This window comes from Benincasa hispida, chromosome 10, assembly GCF_009727055.1.
Source record: "Benincasa hispida cultivar B227 chromosome 10, ASM972705v1, whole genome shotgun sequence".
NCBI classification, from domain to species: domain Eukaryota; kingdom Viridiplantae; phylum Streptophyta; class Magnoliopsida; order Cucurbitales; family Cucurbitaceae; genus Benincasa; species Benincasa hispida.
This window is the reverse complement of record NC_052358.1, coordinates 19,245,747-19,263,262: the sequence shown is the minus strand read 5'-3', so window position 1 is coordinate 19,263,262 and position 17,516 is coordinate 19,245,747. Positions and strand designations below refer to the sequence as shown.

General features: G+C 37.3%; 1 protein-coding gene across 2 annotated transcripts; it reads right to left on the bottom strand.

Moving 5' to 3' along the window:
* On the bottom strand, window positions 1–17,516 carry LOC120088147 (ATP-dependent zinc metalloprotease FTSH 12, chloroplastic). 2 transcript variants are annotated; one of them, XM_039045248.1, is made up of 19 exons: window positions 16,802–17,515; window positions 16,228–16,412; window positions 15,335–15,561; window positions 14,393–14,664; window positions 13,558–13,635; window positions 13,228–13,470; window positions 12,992–13,132; window positions 12,490–12,657; window positions 11,688–11,800; window positions 10,296–10,512; window positions 9,588–9,659; window positions 8,458–8,577; window positions 8,197–8,313; window positions 7,933–8,109; window positions 7,499–7,618; window positions 7,298–7,372; window positions 6,692–6,799; window positions 773–853; window positions 1–488 (listed from the first exon to the last, which is right to left on the bottom strand). In XM_039045248.1, the coding sequence occupies exons 1-19, from the start codon at window positions 17,201–17,203 to the stop codon at window positions 411–413; spliced, it is 2,994 nt and encodes a 997-aa protein (XP_038901176.1). In that variant the 5' UTR covers window positions 17,204–17,515; the 3' UTR covers window positions 1–410. The 2 variants fall into 2 exon arrangements, with proteins under 2 accessions (XP_038901176.1, XP_038901177.1); XM_039045249.1 differs by lacking the exons at window positions 1–488; window positions 773–853 and adding an exon at window positions 6,094–6,193 and having other exon boundaries at window positions 16,802–17,516.

The window sequence follows — 17,516 nt, the reverse complement described above, 5'->3', positions numbered from 1 at the left end:
TATCAACCTTTCAAATGGTTGTTTGGTATGTGATTAAACAATTTGATAAGTTGTAACAATAAAAAATGGCAAAGATCATACTTCCCAAACATGTTGATTCCAATAATTGCAGGCATCTTATTTATACATTAGAATAGTTAAATAAATAAAGAATACAACACAAAGGTGTAAAACTCATAGCTGCTCTTGATACTTTCAGCCAACAATTCTCAAGAAGGCTGACATTTGACTCTCTTATTATGCCGAGGGCGAGGCTTGTCAATGTCGAGGCCAACGCCAAGGCCGATGCGCCGTACAATGATTTGAGATGTTCAATTATGAATAAAGCAGGAGCCTTTGCTTTGCTTAGCTCCTCCTTCGCTAGCTCTTGAACATCAAACCAACCAACAGCAAGAACAGAAACAGCCCCTTCAACATCTGTGCAGGGGTGCGGGGTATATGTCGAGAGGTCGGTACCGCAGCTTATCCTTATGAGGCAGTGCTCCCTCCTAGACAATTATCCAGCTTAAAAATTCACATAACCCTTACATTTAAGATCACTTCTTAATTTTGTTTGCAAAAATGATTCCCAAAGGAAAGTGAGCATAAAGGGAAAACAATATAGAACAAATCTTGTTCAAGTAAGCAGAAATGGATATCAGGGTATTTTGTTTTTTTCTACTATCAAAATTATCTTTATGTCCTAATTATTTTGTTCTTATGCTTTAGTGATGAAAGAAACTACGCCCTCTCTACATATTTAGTTGATTGAAACAGGAAGAAATACGATTACCGCGTCCAAGTCTATCTGGAATGGCTTGATGAAATCCTCGAACATGGCCGGTGATAGGTCCTTCAGTTTCTCTTTAACTTCCTACAAGAGGGAGCGAACAGAGGAATGATAAGGTACGTCCGACGTGTGAAACCAAAAAATTCAATTAGGTAAAAATGGTTTTGGTTAAAAAATCAAAAAGTAAAATAAAAGATTTTAGTCTGGCACTAATACAACAATTACCCGAAACGGGTCTCGAGCTAAAGCAAATCTTTTTAGGTTAATGATTGAACCAAAAGAAGCAACGGCCAAGAAAATAATTTCAATTATTAGTTTTTAGTTTCATAGTTTTTTTTACTATTCTTGATCCCCCAGGTATTTGTTCATCTATATTGGTTCTTGATGAAACCAACATACCATTTACGTGGAAACCCTAGAACAGGGAGAAAAACCACGATACAAATCTTTTCTTATTATTTTTAATTGATACACTTAATACAAGAGAACAAGGTGAATAAATAGACAATAGAGAGCCCTAGGGTGAGAGACAATTACAAAAATACCCCTAGGGTAAAAACCCTATTTTCAACACTTCCCCTCGAGTTGGTGCATAAATATCAATAAGACCCAACTTGCTAAGACAACAGTCAAAATTAGGTCTCAGTAACCCCTTGGTGAGAACATGCCACTTGTTGATTATAAGGGATATAGGGGATACAAATGCTCCCATTATCCAGTCTTTCTTTAATGAAGTGTCTGTCGATCTCTACATGTTTGGTTCTGTCATGCTGAACTGGGTTGTTTGCAATGCTTATTGCAACTTTATTATCACAAAACAACTTCATTGGAAGATCCCTGTCTTGGTAAAGATCAGTCAGCACCTTATTTAACAGATTTCTTCGCATATCCCTAAACTCATTATCCTGTACTCAGCTTCAGCACTACTCCTAGCCACCACTCCCTGTTTCTTACTTCGCCAGGTGACAAGGTTACCCCAGACAAAGGTGCAATATCCAGAGGTCGACTTTCTATCAATGACAGAGTCTGCCCAATCAGAATCTGTATAGGCTTCAATAATTCTTTTCTCAGACTTCCTGAACATTAGACCCTTACCGGGGTCCCCTTCAAGTATCGAAAAATACACTCAACCGCATTCATATGTTCCTTATAAGGAGCTTGCATAAACTGACTTACCACGCTTACTGTATATGAAATATCTGGTCTTGTATGGGACAGGTAGATCAACTTCCCACCCAACCTCTGGTACCTTTCCTTGCTAACAGGACCTCCGTTGTTTGTAACACCAAGTTTTGCATTATACTCCACAGGTGTGTCAGTAGGTTTACAACCAGTCATGCCTGTTTCTTTGAGCAAGTCAAGTGTATATTTCCTTTGCGACACTGAAATACCTTCTCTTGATCGAGCCACCTCCATTCTCAGAAAGTATCACAGCTTACCAAGGTCTTTAATTTCAAATGCTCTGGCCATTCTCGTTTTAAGCCTCATAATTTCATTCTCATCATCGCCGGACAGAACAATATCATCGACATACACTATGAGGACGGCAATCTTCCCAGAGTCGGACCGTTTCGTAAATAGTGTATGATCTGAGTGTCCTTGGTTGTACCCCTGTGTTTTAACAAATGTGGTGAACCTATCAAACCAAGCCCTTGGGGACTATTTCAGTCCATATAAGGATTTTTTCAGTCCGCAAACTCTGTGCTTGAACTGACTCTCGAATCCCGGAGGCGGGCTCATATAGACTTCCTCTTCAAGTTCTCCATTAAGGAACGCATTTTTAACGTCCAACTGATGCAGTGGCCAATCTTTGTTTACAGCAATTGACAACAAAACCCGAATAGTATTAAGTTTGGTTACGGGAGAGAACGTTTCAGAGTAATCAACTCCGTAAGTCTGGGTGAAACCTTTAGCAACAAGTCTAGCCTTATATCGATCAATCGTCCCATCTTATTTGTATTTTACGGTGAATACCCATTTGCATCCAACTGTCTTGTGCCCTTCAGGTAAAGGCACCTGTTCCCATGTGCCATTTTTCTTAAGCGCCCTCATTTCTTCCATAACAGTCATTTTCCATTCAGAGTTCTCCATTGCTTCACGAATACTGCTTGAGAACATGATAGTATCCAAGCCGGTAGTAAAAGCTTTAAATTCGAGAAACAAATTATTATACGTCACATAGCTGTGCATAGAATACTTTGCGCATGAACGAGTACCTTTCCTTAGTGCTATTGGAAGATCGAGAGAGGCATCATGATTTTCCACCTCTCTTAGTTTCTCAGCATGACTGGTCACCTGTAAATCAAGACTTTCAGTAGTATCTTCCACTTCCTTGTCAACAACAGGGCTTTTCCCTTTACTATTATCACTCTCAGCTGTTTCTTCATCTGTCACATATTCAGTATTGCCACCTCCACCTCCTTCATCCTTTTCTTCCCTGCACTTGTCAGTCTCCATACATATATCAACATTATTAGTTTCAGGAATACACGTACCTGAACCAGATGCAGGGTCTGATTCCTGGACCGCAGCTGGCTGATCAACAAGTGGCAATTCTTCCTTTCTACGATTCTTCCTATAGTAGGTTATCCAAGGAATCCGGTTGGTAAGGAGGACAGGACAGGCTTTTTCAGAACTAGTAGAAGGAATCAGGGTGGAATCCCCTAAGGGAATATCATAGGCAGACCAGTTAGGCTCTTCACTTAGGCTCTCCCCCTGAAGATGACTAATGGGGAAGAAAGGCTGGTCTTCAATGAAAGTAATGTCCATGGAGACAAAGTATTTTCGAAAGGACGGATGATAGCATTTATACCCACGTTGGTGAAGAGGGTACCCAACAAAAATACATTTTTGAGCACGAGGGAGGAATTTTGTACGATTTGGGCCATGGGAGTGGACAAACGCGACATAGCCTAAGACACGGAGGGGTACATCAGAAATCAGGCGAGTAGTCTGAAAGGATTCTTTGAAAAGGTCCAAGGGATTATGAAAGTCAAGAATACGAGAAGGCATACGGTTGATGAGGTGAGCCTCTGTAAGAATGGCATCCCCCCACAGGTAGGACAGAAGAGTGGCAGACAACATTAAAGACTGGGCAACCTCCACCAGATGGCGATTTTTACGCTCGGCTACTCCATTTTGTTGGGGAGTATAAGCACACAAGCTCTGGTGGACAATTCCCTTAGACACAAGAAAGTCATGGAAAGAGGTGTTAAAGAACTCTTGTCCATTATCACTCCTCAAAATCCCAATTTTGGCATGGAACTGGGTTTCAACCATGGTATAAAATTGTTTAAAGGTAGAAAACACCTCTGACTTATTGGCGAGTAAGAACACCCAAGTAAGGTGTGTATGGTCGTCTATGAAGGTGACGAACCAACGTTTACCAGTAGAGGTAGTAGTTGGTGATGGTCCCCAGACATCACTATGAATGAGTGAGAAGGGACTGGACGGCTTATAAGGTTGAGAACGAAACAGAATACGACTTTGTTTGGCACAAATGCATACATCACAATTTAGAGACGCTATATTAATATTGCGGAATAAATGCAGAAATAAAAATTTCATAAACTGAAAGTTCGGATGTCCTAAACGATAATGCCATAACATAAAGTCATTTTCAGAAGTAGAAAACTTTAAAGACATAAAACCAGTGTTGTGATCTTCCCTAGAAGAAGCATCGTCAGAAAGGAAGTAGAGCCCTCAATCGTGCCGGGCAGTGTCAATCGTCAGACTTCTGTCCTGACAAACAGAACTGGTGAAGAAAATAGCCCTAGTTCAGATCTCTTTATTTTACTTTACCCACCTGACCATAAAAGATTATATGAGATTTTAGGCACATGAAGTGTCACGTAATACAAAACCATCAAACGGGGAGTATTTCCTTTCCCTTGCAAACCGACAAAGACCCGTCTTGCAATTCTGATACGTTCATTCCCCGCACTTCTGAAGAACTAGTGAGATGATCTGTGGCCCCTGAATCTACGATCCAGGGTTTCTTGCCATTAATGCTAATAAGGCCAAAAGATAGGAATGTACCTGATTGAGCAATGGCACTCACCCCGACAGCATTCAAATTGGTCTTACTATCGGTTGAGGACTGATCCTGTGTATTCTCAGTAACGGAATCACTTACAAGAGCACGCCCGGAGTTTGATCTGTCATGTGACTATCGTTTCTTACTATTTGGGGGCCTGCCGTGCAGCTTCCAACATTGGTCCTTTATATGCCACGACTTCTTACAATGCTCACAGACCGGTGTTGGCTTTTTATCACTGTCGGAATTGGACGCCTTTGAAACAAAGGCTGATGCATCAATAGAGGCTGTCACAGGATTGTTCATAGTGTGATCGGTCTTCTTCTAGTCGAATCTCTGAACACACCTCTCTGAGAGACGGGGCAGGTCGTTGACCCAATATGCGACTCCGAACACTGTCAAATTTTGGGTTCAATCTAGCCAAAAACACATAAACCCAATCTACCTCTTCAAGTTTCAAATACTGCGCTCTATCTTGTGCGCAGTTCCAGACAATCTCCCGGCACAAATCCATCTCTTGCCAAAATATTGATAGTTTATTGAAGTAGGAAGTAACGTCCATGGTCCCTTGCTTGCATTCGTGGATCTGTTTGTGTAACGTGTACAACCGGAATGCGTTCTGTCGTTTCGAGTACAAGTCCCTGGCTGCCTCCCAGATATCTCTGGCAGTTGCTGCATATAGTAAAGGTCGACCAATTTGGGGCTCCATACTGTTGATAAGAACAGACCGTAACAGAGAATCCTCCCCTTTCCAGATTCTTTCTTGAGGATCACCTGGGATAGGTTGCGGAATTTCTCCCGTCAGATACCCGAATTTGTGCTTTTCTTCTAGGGCCATTCTAATCAACTGGGATCATGAGAAATAATTCTCCCCATTTAGTTTTTCTCCGACCAGAATTCCTGCATAATTGCCCATTGAACCAGTTAAGTAAGTTGTATTGGGCAAAATAGAGAACGAGTTTACCGGATTCTCTGGAAAAATGGGTTGTTGGGGATTTGTGTCAAGCATTGTATCGAGATCTGAAATCTGCTGGTGCAGAGAGGCCAACTGTTGTCTCACATCGTGTGGGTAATGGGTTGAACTACACGTGGCTAGAAACGGTGTTGGTCGGCTGGGCCTGTCTCTTATACACATCTAGATGTGTATAAAAGGCAGCTTGAAAACACTCCTTTACCGCGGCCCGAATAGCAGTTTTCATATCAAACTCGAAGATCCACCAGCGGTCCGAGACCTGTCTCTTATACACATCTAGATGTGTATAAGAGACAGAAACACTCCTTTACCGCGGCCCGAATAGCAGTTTTCATATCAAAACTTGAAGATCCACCAGCTGAAGGCGACTGTGGATGGTTCTCTTCCATAATGGCTAGGGTTTCGTCCCCTGGCTCTGATACCATGATGAAAATAATAAAGGAGAGAAACTAACACACAGTTTATGTAGAAATCCTAGAACAGGGAGAAAAACCACGATACAGATCTTTTCTTATTATTTTTAATTGATACACTGAATACAAGAAAATAGGGTGAATAAATAGACAGTAGAGAGCACTAGGGTGAGATACAGTTACAAAAATACCCCTAGGGTAAAAACCCTATTTTCAACCGTTCCCATTACAAGATAGTATAAATGGACAGGATTTTCATATTATGCTCATGTGACAGTAGGGAACACAGTTTAATTGATACTAATAGGCTTTTCATCTAATCATCTTCAGTAATCAGGGATCCCTTATCTGGATTTATGTACAGTGCACGTTTGTGCCAGCATGTGTACATGTGTTTCTTTTGTGGGAGGTTTTGGGAGAATTAAATCACTATTTTAAGTTTATAATGAAAAACAAAAGTGCATTACAATTTGACGCAAGGATAGTAGATGTTAACATACCAATCCAGTTATTCTAGACTTATCCAGCAGTTGCTCAGTAATCATATCCAGTATCTGCCTGTTTTCCCTCAAACCGTTCATCGCTAATTCTTCCGTCTCTTCGATATACTGCAAAAAAGTACTCAAACTTATAGATGAGCTCCCAACCAATCAAGGGTTTTCTTTTTCCTTTTCTTTTCTTTCTACTTTTTTTTAGTGAGTCTAGGGATAATTTTATACCATAAAACCAGTAAGTGTACTTCAGAAATACTGTTAACATTGTTCTTGTTCTAGAATTACAGATTATTATTGGCCATATTGACCATAAATTGCATAGTACACTTGATTGTTTATAGACTTGCATCTTGAGACATTTCTAATTTTGTGGCGGTGGTGCGAAATTTAGCAACTGAATTTTCAAGTAGTTTATAGATGTGAATTTTCCAATTACTTTTTGCTATAAATATTTGCATATTAGCAAGATGCTCTTATATTGTATTTTCATTTACTATTTTAATGTCCAGCTACAAGTTGGATTGATGCAACGATGTGAATAATGTCATGCATATAGCCTCTTCATAACACAATAGGATACAGTTAATGAAGATTTGAAACAACTAAAAGTACCCTTGTCAACTCCCGCGAAAACAGCTCAGACAATTCGAGTGTCATGTTGGCCGGAATCACTTGTGGATCATCCCACTGACACAAGAAAGAGGCGGAAGATTAGCCAGTTAGATGAGGGTACTAAATCAAAGGTGAATAATATCAGGGTTCTTTTTTTTTTTTTTTTTTGTCATCATTTTAACCACTAAAGAAAAAGATTACCCTATATCTAATCAATTCTCCATCTGGATTATCTGGTTGATCCGCCAACCCAATCCTCTTCGTTAAAGCAGTAAGCCCAAGTCTTGAATTTTGAGGACTGATTACCATCTCTCTAGCAATCTGAAAACATAAGTAACTGAAGAAGTTTAACTTTAGATAAAATTTGTATACATTGTTTTCTTACATGCCTGCCTTTCCAATTAAGAAAATAATTTTTAAGATAATTCCTTTAGAGCAAAAATTTAAATAAATAAAATAAAATAAAAAAATAATCCAGCTTTTTGTGCTAAGCAGTTACAGCGTCTGTGTAAGGAAATAATTAATTGTAAAATTTTATTTAGAAATAAGAGCCAGGAGAGTGAGTTCTGTTTCATATTATCCAATATAGTAATGATTTTTCAAATTCTTCCACAAAAAAGACTAGAAGTACAAACCTTTGTTATTTTCTCTAGGTCATCCTTTCCTCCATCAGTTATGTCATTGCCAAATACAAGACGTTCAGCGCAGCGTCCTCCATGAGCAACTACCATTTGCATTTTCATGTAACCAAAGGTGGTGTAACCTTGATCAACCATATCTTCTCGGGGAAAGAAAACAGAGATTGCTGTTTCCTAATATTGAAAGGAAAACACGTTAATGCATTATCCTTCAAACAAAACTAAGTAGCGTCCAAATTCAATTTTTGGCAGAAATTCCACCTTGCCCCCTGGTAGAAGCTGAGAAAAGGCATGCCAATCAAAACGAGGAAACAAGTGGGCTAATAATATATGACCAGCTTCATGTACAGCCAGCAGCCTCCTTTTTTCTGAAGACACCTATTGTGCAGTCACCAAAAAGTAATATCATAAATGATTCAATAATAATGACCATGGTACCATGAACTGTTAACCCCACCACACACACACGGAAAAAAAATGTAAAATGAAAAAAAAAAAGGGCGAGAGCGAGAGAAGTTTTACTCTTTCTTCACATTTCTGTTGCTCTTCTTCAGTGAGAAGTACACCCATACCCTCAAGCAGTTGTTTATCTAGAACATCAACAATATCTTGCTGGTTGATCTTGGAATGTCCCTTCCTCACCTAGTATCCAGACGAGATAAAACATCAGAAGTGAAGAGTAAACAGAGTCTCTACTAAGAAGTGAGAAGTGGAAGTGAGAAGTGTCGTTACAGAATTCTAATAATATAATAATTTGTGACAACTTCGCATATCACTGCAAGATATTTAAGTGACCCATTCATACACTTGAAATTTAAAAATAAAAAAGAAGTATGCACAATAGTGCTGAAATGACGACATGGATTGCAATTATTCATATGAAATCTGAGTGGCCTACTTGGGGACCATAAAATGAAAGACATGTTGATGTAGCCTCTAGATTAAAGGAGAACTTTCTCCAAGAATCAAATCAAAGTCTTTATTATCAATTAAAAGTTATTGTTTACAAAAAAAAAAAAAATAGTATTTATAGAGAATTAAATGTAAGATAGGATCCTAAAAGGATAACTAAGAGAGAACTAAAAAATAATTAGGAAACTAAAATGTAATAATCAAGGATTAACCTAGATTAATTTGAATTTACCAATTATCCCAATCCTATTACAACACATTTACAATAGTCAGACATCACAGCTTGGGAATGGGGGATGAGTCAAAACTTCATAAGAATCTGCTCAAAATAATGAGTACTAATTACTACAAGTAAATACTCCAGCTAAGGATATACATGTGCACAAGGGTATCTCACCGACAATGTCCCAACAGAGCACGAAAAAAGTGTTAAATTAGATGATTATAAAATATTTTAAAATATATATTCAAAAAAACTATGACACTGCAGTTAACAACCTCATCCAGGAGTGCCTTACATCCTTTTTTTATAACAATACTTTTCTTTTAATATTGATTAGAAGGCATTTTTGTATTCGTTGTTTGTGGAAAGACCTTATATGTTTAACTTTTTCCCCTAACTTGTGTGGTGCATCAATCAGAAACAGAAAGAAGCATCCCAGGGGTAATCCAATTAGTGATATACACTTCAGAATCGGATGTAGAACAAAAGGATGATATTCAAGAGGCATATAGCATACCGACATTATTGCCGCCTCATTGACAAGATTCCGTATATCTGCTCCAGAAAAACCAACTGTACGGAAGACAAGCTGTTGAGTAAAAGATGGTGGAGATCATTAGTAAGTATAGATCCAAGACTAATTTGAACCTAATAAGAAAATGCAACATTAGGAATCGAAATATTAATAAAGCAATCAAAGAAAGGAAATGAACACTACTACTTGGGTTTGAAGCAGTGATAGTTTTAAAAGTGTCCTTTCATAGTGTCTTTTCAATTAATATAAATACTGATGTACTTTTGTCATTCCTTTTATCAGCTATGATGTAACATATAGAAGCTTGTCTGATCCTCTTTCTTTAAAATCCTGAATTTTGACCTTGAATTTATGAAATGTAATAATGGGTAGTGACTAGCAAATTGTAAAGGAAACATCACTTTTAGTCCCTATACATTTATTAAACTCACAAAAGATAATTTATTTAGAAAACTTAAAAACAGAACAAGTCATTGGGAGAAGTGTGCAAGGGTGGTGACCAGCTCACCAAACATCAATAACTATGATAACCTACAGCAGTTATGGAGTTGTTCGAGAGATATCTTAATAAACAACTCTATGCATTTGAATCAAAACTTAGTATAAATATGCTTGATATGCAATTTGAAATCAATTTTTTGTTTTCAAAAGGATGCAAAGCAAACTGGAAAAGAAAGAAACCAAGTTTACCTTCCCAAAATCAACGTCCTCTGCAAGTTGCTTTCCTGCACTGTGCACACCAAATATTTGTACTCTCTGTTTTGCATCTGGCAATCCTATGTACAAGCGACGATCAATGCGTCCAGGACGAACAAATTCTAGGTCTAACTCATCAGGCCTATTGGTAGCACAGATGAATATGACAGCTTGTCTAAGTGAGAACCGATCGACGCCAGTTTTCTCCTTCCTAAATATTACAGGACAATAAAACTAATCAGCTAAAGAGGGAAATGCTAAAAATGTTTGCAAACCCTAAATTTATATGACTGAAATTCTTATCTCATATCAACAGGACTGAAACTATAAGACACTATACACTCTGGAGAACAAAAAGAAGACAACCTAAAGCCCGGGTAGTGGAAACCCAACACAGAAAACATTGTTTAACATTGTTTAACAACATCCAGGCTGACATTGAGGATCCCACATTAGAAAAATCAAGGGACCTCACAATCTAAATAAAATAGATGAACTACTCCTCTCATTACCAATTGGTTTTAAGATGGAATTTCATGTTATCTAATATCTAATATGGTATCAGAGTCCAAGAAACCCAAACGAGCTTTCGATCCAAAAACAAAAATTCAGATCCAATCCAAGGATGGTGAGCCTAAATAGGCACAATCTTAAGGGAGCATGTTGAGGATCTTACATAGGAAAAATCAAGGAATCCACAATCTTAATAAAATAGATGGGCTACTCCTCTCATTGCCAATGAATTTTGAGATGGAACTCCATGTTATCTTAAATCATCAATTGACCTAAAAACTTAAACTAATGGGTGAAGATAAATTTAATATTATATCACAACTCTAACAACTCCCCTCTCACTTGTGGACTTGAAATTTGTACAAGACCCAACAGTAGAAGTCAATATTAATTGGGGAATAAATGACATTGCAGGAGCTTGAAAATAGGACCTCCTCCTCTGATATCATGTTAAATTTTAGGAATAAAATTATTTTTGGTTGAATATTTTCAATTTAGGCTTTCTTATATAGAAGAGACCTCATACAAATATGGAAAAGAATAAAGACAAAAAGGGTAAATATTTGACTATTAATATTTATACACAAATATTCATAAATGATAGAAATTCGAATGGTTGAAAATTCAAATTTTTGACCACTTGGTTCAGGATATAATAGCTTAACTAGTTGAGCTATCCTTAGCTGGGCACACCACATAAAACTATTTCAAGAACACCTTCCAATTATGGGTAAACTAGATACAGACTTAGCTAGGTAGTGAAATGGCCTCACTTACTAGTTATGTTATGCTAATAGTCATAGCCATTTCGGCCATCTTATATGCTCATTCATGTTATGCATAGTGAAAAAAACATATCAGTTAAACACTAACTCGCCATCAAGTTGGGCAATCAATGCCTCAAAAGTTGCCCTTCTTCTTGGATCTTTTCTCGCATGCCTTCCAGCAATAGCATCAATTTCATCCACAAAAACAAACGATGGAGCCTGCACACAGGACAGAAACGAGTAATAATTGTCTCCCATAAATAAGTCGCAGTTATGATCGCGGAACAGAAAATGGCAAAGAAAATGTCAAATAGCCCTTTACAGATAAACTCAACTAACTCTTTTCATACTCAAGAACCTCCTGACATTTCTTTGTTAACAGGGTCGTTGCACACAAACTCAAACTAATTTTCAAGACATCAGCATTTACAATCTACAGATAAGAAGGGGGAGTTCTTTCAAGAAAAATTTAATTAACTATTAAAAAGAAAAAAGAAAAAAAGAAGGAAATATAAAGTCATACCAAGAAGGGGGGAAAAAAGAAGATCCCAACAAAAGAATCCCACTTGCTAGAAGAAGGACCATGAATCCAAAAGGATCAAGCCTAACTGATAACTACAAAATGCTTTAGTAATTCATACTTCAAGAGAAAGTGAAATTTTATTCTCAACATGAAAACATATTATTTGACCCGTGAAAGGACTTGCAAGTTACAGAGAGAAAATGGACAAATAGAGAGTAAATTGGTTGAGACAGAGAGTGAATTGGTCCAAAAGAAAGGGAAGGGACATATTTAGTCTATTGAGAAGCTTTCAAGAGGAACCAGTATTTTCTCAAACGTGAATCAGGAAAATAATACTAATATTAACACTAATAATAAACACAAACTTTCAAATAACATAGCCTACGTTTCTTCTTGCAATGGAAAACATCTCATTGATCCTTGCTGCACCACTTTTTTCACTATCTGTGAACTCTGCCCCAGATGCAAACACGAAGGGCAATCCACTTTCTTTGGCCAGTGTCCTCGCAAAAAGTGTTTTCCCAGTACCAGGAGGTCCAGAAAGGAGAACGCCCTGTTTTACCCAAAAACCAAAAGGTCAAGTACTGTACAAGTGGTATACAAAAAGAGAATACCAAAGAATGAGAAGATGCTTTATACAGAGAGCACAGTGAATACCTTTGATGTATATTGAGAAAATACAACCACGTGTCAAGCAAAGTACAAAATAACAGAAAGGGTAAATAATAAAAGGAGCAAAACAGATAAAATAAACCTAGTGAACCACAGTAAAAATATAATTCTATCAAGTTCATCTCTTTAGATTCAGAGAACAGGGCAACAACAGAACCACCCATGCTTCAGACTGTATGGAAAAAGGTTAAGGAAAAGAAAAGGGGAAGATTTACCCGTACAAACTGCACCCCTTTTTCATAGTACTGCATAGGATTCTGCATATAAATCATCAATTCATCAAGAAGATCCCAAACATCACCACCCAAAACTACTTCCTTGTGCATTGATGTTGTTTCACCAACATTCCCGACTGGCTGGCCAAACAAAAATGACCAAGGCTGAAAACATTAGACAGGGAAACCAAAGAATACATGATTGGCAAATAGAAAGAGAATAACCAAAACTTTACCAGGATAAAATTTTCAGCATATGCCATGTCAAAAAGTTGATTGTACTTTTTATAAAGAAAACGCTTAGAAGTAATACTTAGAAGCATAACAGACTCTCTAATAAACCATAGGATCAATATTCCAGGCAGCAATGCAATCAGAACTTTGAGAAAATAATGGATTTGGCGCTTCTGAAGAAGATCGACTTCAACTCCAGAACTGGTGATAGCCTCAAACAAGTGAGGATCGAGGGGAATATCAACCTATCCAATGTAAGAATGATAAGCAAAGATATACTTGGGAGAAACAGTGCATAAAGTGGTACTATAGGGGCCAACCAATAAACTTACAGTATATTCTAATGGAAAACCTTCTTTCATTGTTACATACAATCTTTTCAAGTCCTCAGTGAAGACAACAGCAGCAACCTGTCCTAAGACAATCCATGGCATCAGAGTAAACCGGCTAAATATAAGATTATGTAGAAAAACCTTTTGTAGTGCCCAAATGAAAATATAGAATTTTTTTCTGAGAGACTCGGACACGATAGAATAAACAAACTTCTTGGTGATATTTTTAGCATTAAGAATTCATTCTGTTTCAAATGCAACTGATTTAATGGTTATAACTCGCTGATACCCAATTTTATTTTGCTTCCCTATACATATTGGTGTAAAACCAAATGATAGAAAAAACTCTCAAATGATTTTATTATGTCCAAAATACTGACCCAACCTATTATTTATAGGCATGGTTTATAAACAAACTGTTTTACAAAGACTACCTGTAATTAAAAGGTAGTTGGTTAAGGTCTATTAGTTACAGCACCTAAAAATTAACTAACTAACTAAACATTCTTATAACTGATACATCACATACATATATATAATATATATGTATATGTATATGTATATACACACACATATTTACATACATACATATATATAGGATAAAAGCTTCCATATAGATTGTAATGAAAGACAAATACAGTATTTTAATGAATCGGCAACTTTTAAGCGGAGTTCATAATCTTTGTATGCTTACCCAAAAAAGAAAATGAGGGGGGGAAGCACCTGAACTAAGAGAAATTACACTAAGAACCCAGGAGAAAAGACAATTTAAAGTTGTCAATGTCAATAAGTCAGATTGCCAAGAAAGGCAAGAATATAAACAAGAGCATTGTACCTCAGAGGAATCAAGTTTGTCAAGAAAGTATGTGTAAGGAAGTTTCGGTCGATAACGCCACCATCTCTTCGATATCCAAAGTGCTCTTGTTCCTTGAGTATCTGTCTTTTTTTCTACCACGTCCTTACGAAGACTCTTTTCAACCTCTTTCATGTCAAATTCAACAACATATTTAGCACGCAAAGAATCTATATCTTCAGCTAACTTCTCTTTCCTAAGGATCTCCTTCCACGTTTGTAGCCTTTCACGCCAAGTTCCAGTTTCCTTTTGTCCTGCATGAGTCAAGTATAAATGTTTCTGGATCTGAAGAATAAAAATCAAGCGTATCACTAGACATAGATAGATTTTTAAATAAAATATAGCACAATTCTCTATGGCCTTTTAGTTGTGATAGAGTCTAGCTTTACAATGTTCTACTGGAGTGCTTAATTACCAATTTGTATGAAAGATTCAGTACTACGGCAGCTCATCCTATAGAAGAATACAAGCTCAATTCAAACAAGTCATAATACAATCTCAAGTCGCAATTTATGGAAGCCATGGCACAAGTTCATTTGTCTTTTCTACTTTGCACAACACTAAACAGGTAAAATAGTTACAATTTATGGAAGCCATGGCACAAATTCATTTGTCTTTTCTACTTTGCACAACACTAAACAGGTAAAATAGTTACATTGCACTAGTTTAAACATGCCTAGAATTGTATATGTACAGTGGAAATAAATAAAACAATGGCATTATTCGCATGTAAGCATTATATGTTTTTTGGGTGAAAAATTTTATAAAAAATTAAAAAAGTATCTTCCAATAAATAAATTGTTTGGGTTCTCAATAAGGCATTGATTTCAGCATGAATATGCTTCTGAGGTACAAATGCAGTAACCAAAGTGAAAAAATAACAGATAGAATATAAAACACATGAGTTTATCTATAAATCGTAACCTGATATCCCCAACTGTTCCTTTAGCTTCTCCTTTTCATCACCCTTAAATTTTTCGTCACTGTCAATAATCTTTTTAACATTTTCTTGCAGAGGCTCTGAATCATCATCCCATGCATCTTCTCCAACATAAGAAGAATCTTTAACAAGGGTTCCATCAGTTCCTTCAATAAATTTCTTTATTTTCAGACCTTTGGGCGTTGTTTTCCTCCATAACCCTTTCTTAAACCTGCAGAGGCAGTACAAAATCCAATTGTGACTTTCAAGGCAAAGCTGAGAACGACCAAAACGAAGCTCACACTCAAGTCCAGCATTTCTAATCAAGCATATTGGTCTTAAATCTGTAAATTTCTAAGAGTTCCCTGAGATATTTAGTAGAGGAAATAACCTACTGACATTATAATTTACCCTTTCTGTGCAGCAGAATAAAGAATGTAATACCGTTTCAAGCTAGGTTGAGTACTATTAGATTTCAAATGTATGTGGGTGTGGGTGTGTATTCATTTATCGAAGCTTTGAATCAAGCTCCTTGCTGAAAGAGAGGATGAAAGAAAAGTAGAGATCATTACTTGATACTGAAATTGAACTGTATAGCCAGGGACAATATCCTTATCTTAGAAAGTTTTCACCAACTAACCGACATAATCTAATGTATTTTATATTTACATTCCCATTGGGGAATCTTAGACTTCATTACAAAATAATTATGTAGCACCAATAAAAGTTTTAATATTCTGCCAAGATAACCGTGAAGCACAATATGGGTGCAACTTCGGCTTTGCTATAGAATAAATAGGCAGCACAGAGTAGACAATATTAAGAATTTGATGGTACAGATATGCATTTTACTTGGTATATTGCTTTGGCAGTTGGAAAAGAGTAAACTGAAGCTCACTTTCTAATATTATCAGGAGACGGCTCGGGAATCAATGCCTCCATATAAGCCTCCGTAAGCAGAAATTTTTGGCGATCTACGAACGGCGCTCGAACTGCCATATAAATTCTTTGACAGGAAACAATTATCACAAAAGCATAGAGAAACAGAGCACCCACTCGTTTTGGCTCCCAGTTCTTGAAATCCTGGAATTGTAAAAGAAAAGAGTAAAAAAACTATAGCATTCTCTGGCTAATTCCAACAGAATTGTAGGTGCAGAGAAATTGAGAAAATCTATAGCAGATAATTTCAGGTTTCAATCGCATGGCATTTTCCATAATCAAAATTTTGAAGCTCTCTTTCATTGATTGGAACTTCAGGTTTTTTGTCTCCTCTGACGTCCTTACAATTTATGAACCAGTCGTAGAACATCGTATTTCACGAAGAGTGGCTTTAGAACAGAAGTGACTAGAATGAAAAGCTACATCATCTACGTTGCCTTTTAAATTTAGCATGATGACTCAATATCTATTTTTTAATCGACTTCTCGAACAAAAAAAAATAGACCAATGTTTGAATTGAATTGAAAGATTACCTTCCAGCGCTCCCAATGATTCCAGCTTACAAATTCCGGCAATGTTTCAGTCTTAAACCTCTGCAGCTCAGCTCCCATATTCTCTAACCGTTCATTAGCCCGCCCAAAAAACTCAACCAACTTCACATTAGTATTTTTCAAATCAAACCCAGTTTCCTTTCTCATAGACTCGCCAAAATTCAACCAGAATCTCTCGGAGCCGCGACGAACTGACCTACTGAAACTTCCCCAAGGAGACTCGTCAGCTGCATTACCGTCACCAGATCCTAGAACTCGAAATTTAGCCCTCTGGCGAGAGTACTTAGCTCGCCGCTTGGCTGGAAGAGTGAAGAGAACGACATTTTGAGATCGTTGGAGGAACGAAGTGGCGGGAGATAGAAGTCCGTTGGTTGCAACATCCATGTTCGAAGAAATCGAGTTGCGATTGTGGAAGATAAGGTGAAAACTGAAATGGGAATGTTGGTAACTGGGGTTTTAGCTAGGGGTTTATATGATTACCCAGACATGGATAGAGCTGGTACACTAAAATTCGCAGCTAAAGCTAAAGCTCCATCAGAACCATCGTCAATGTTCAGAATTCAATCCGAAATAGTTGAAGGTACAGAATTTTCACTGCTCTGCTGCCGTTTCCGTCGTCTTTTCCGGTGGATTTTTGGCCGTGGAATAGCTTTGAGCTGCGTAAATTGATTGTAATTTTTATTGGAAAATTGTACAA

Excerpts from the sequence above, each read along its gene's own strand:
- LOC120088147 (XM_039045248.1), bottom strand. The coding sequence starts at position 17,203 with ATGGATGTTGCAACCAACGGACTTCTATCTCCCGCCACTTCGTTCCTC. Across the intron at positions 13,133-13,227 it reads ATGCTGAAAATTTTATCCTG|CCAGTCGGGAATGTTGGTGA; the intron begins GTAAAGTTTTGG and ends TTGTTTGGCCAG. Across the intron at positions 11,801-12,489 it reads TTTCCATTGCAAGAAGAAAC|GCTCCATCGTTTGTTTTTGT; the intron begins GTAGGCTATGTT and ends TCCTGTGTGCAG.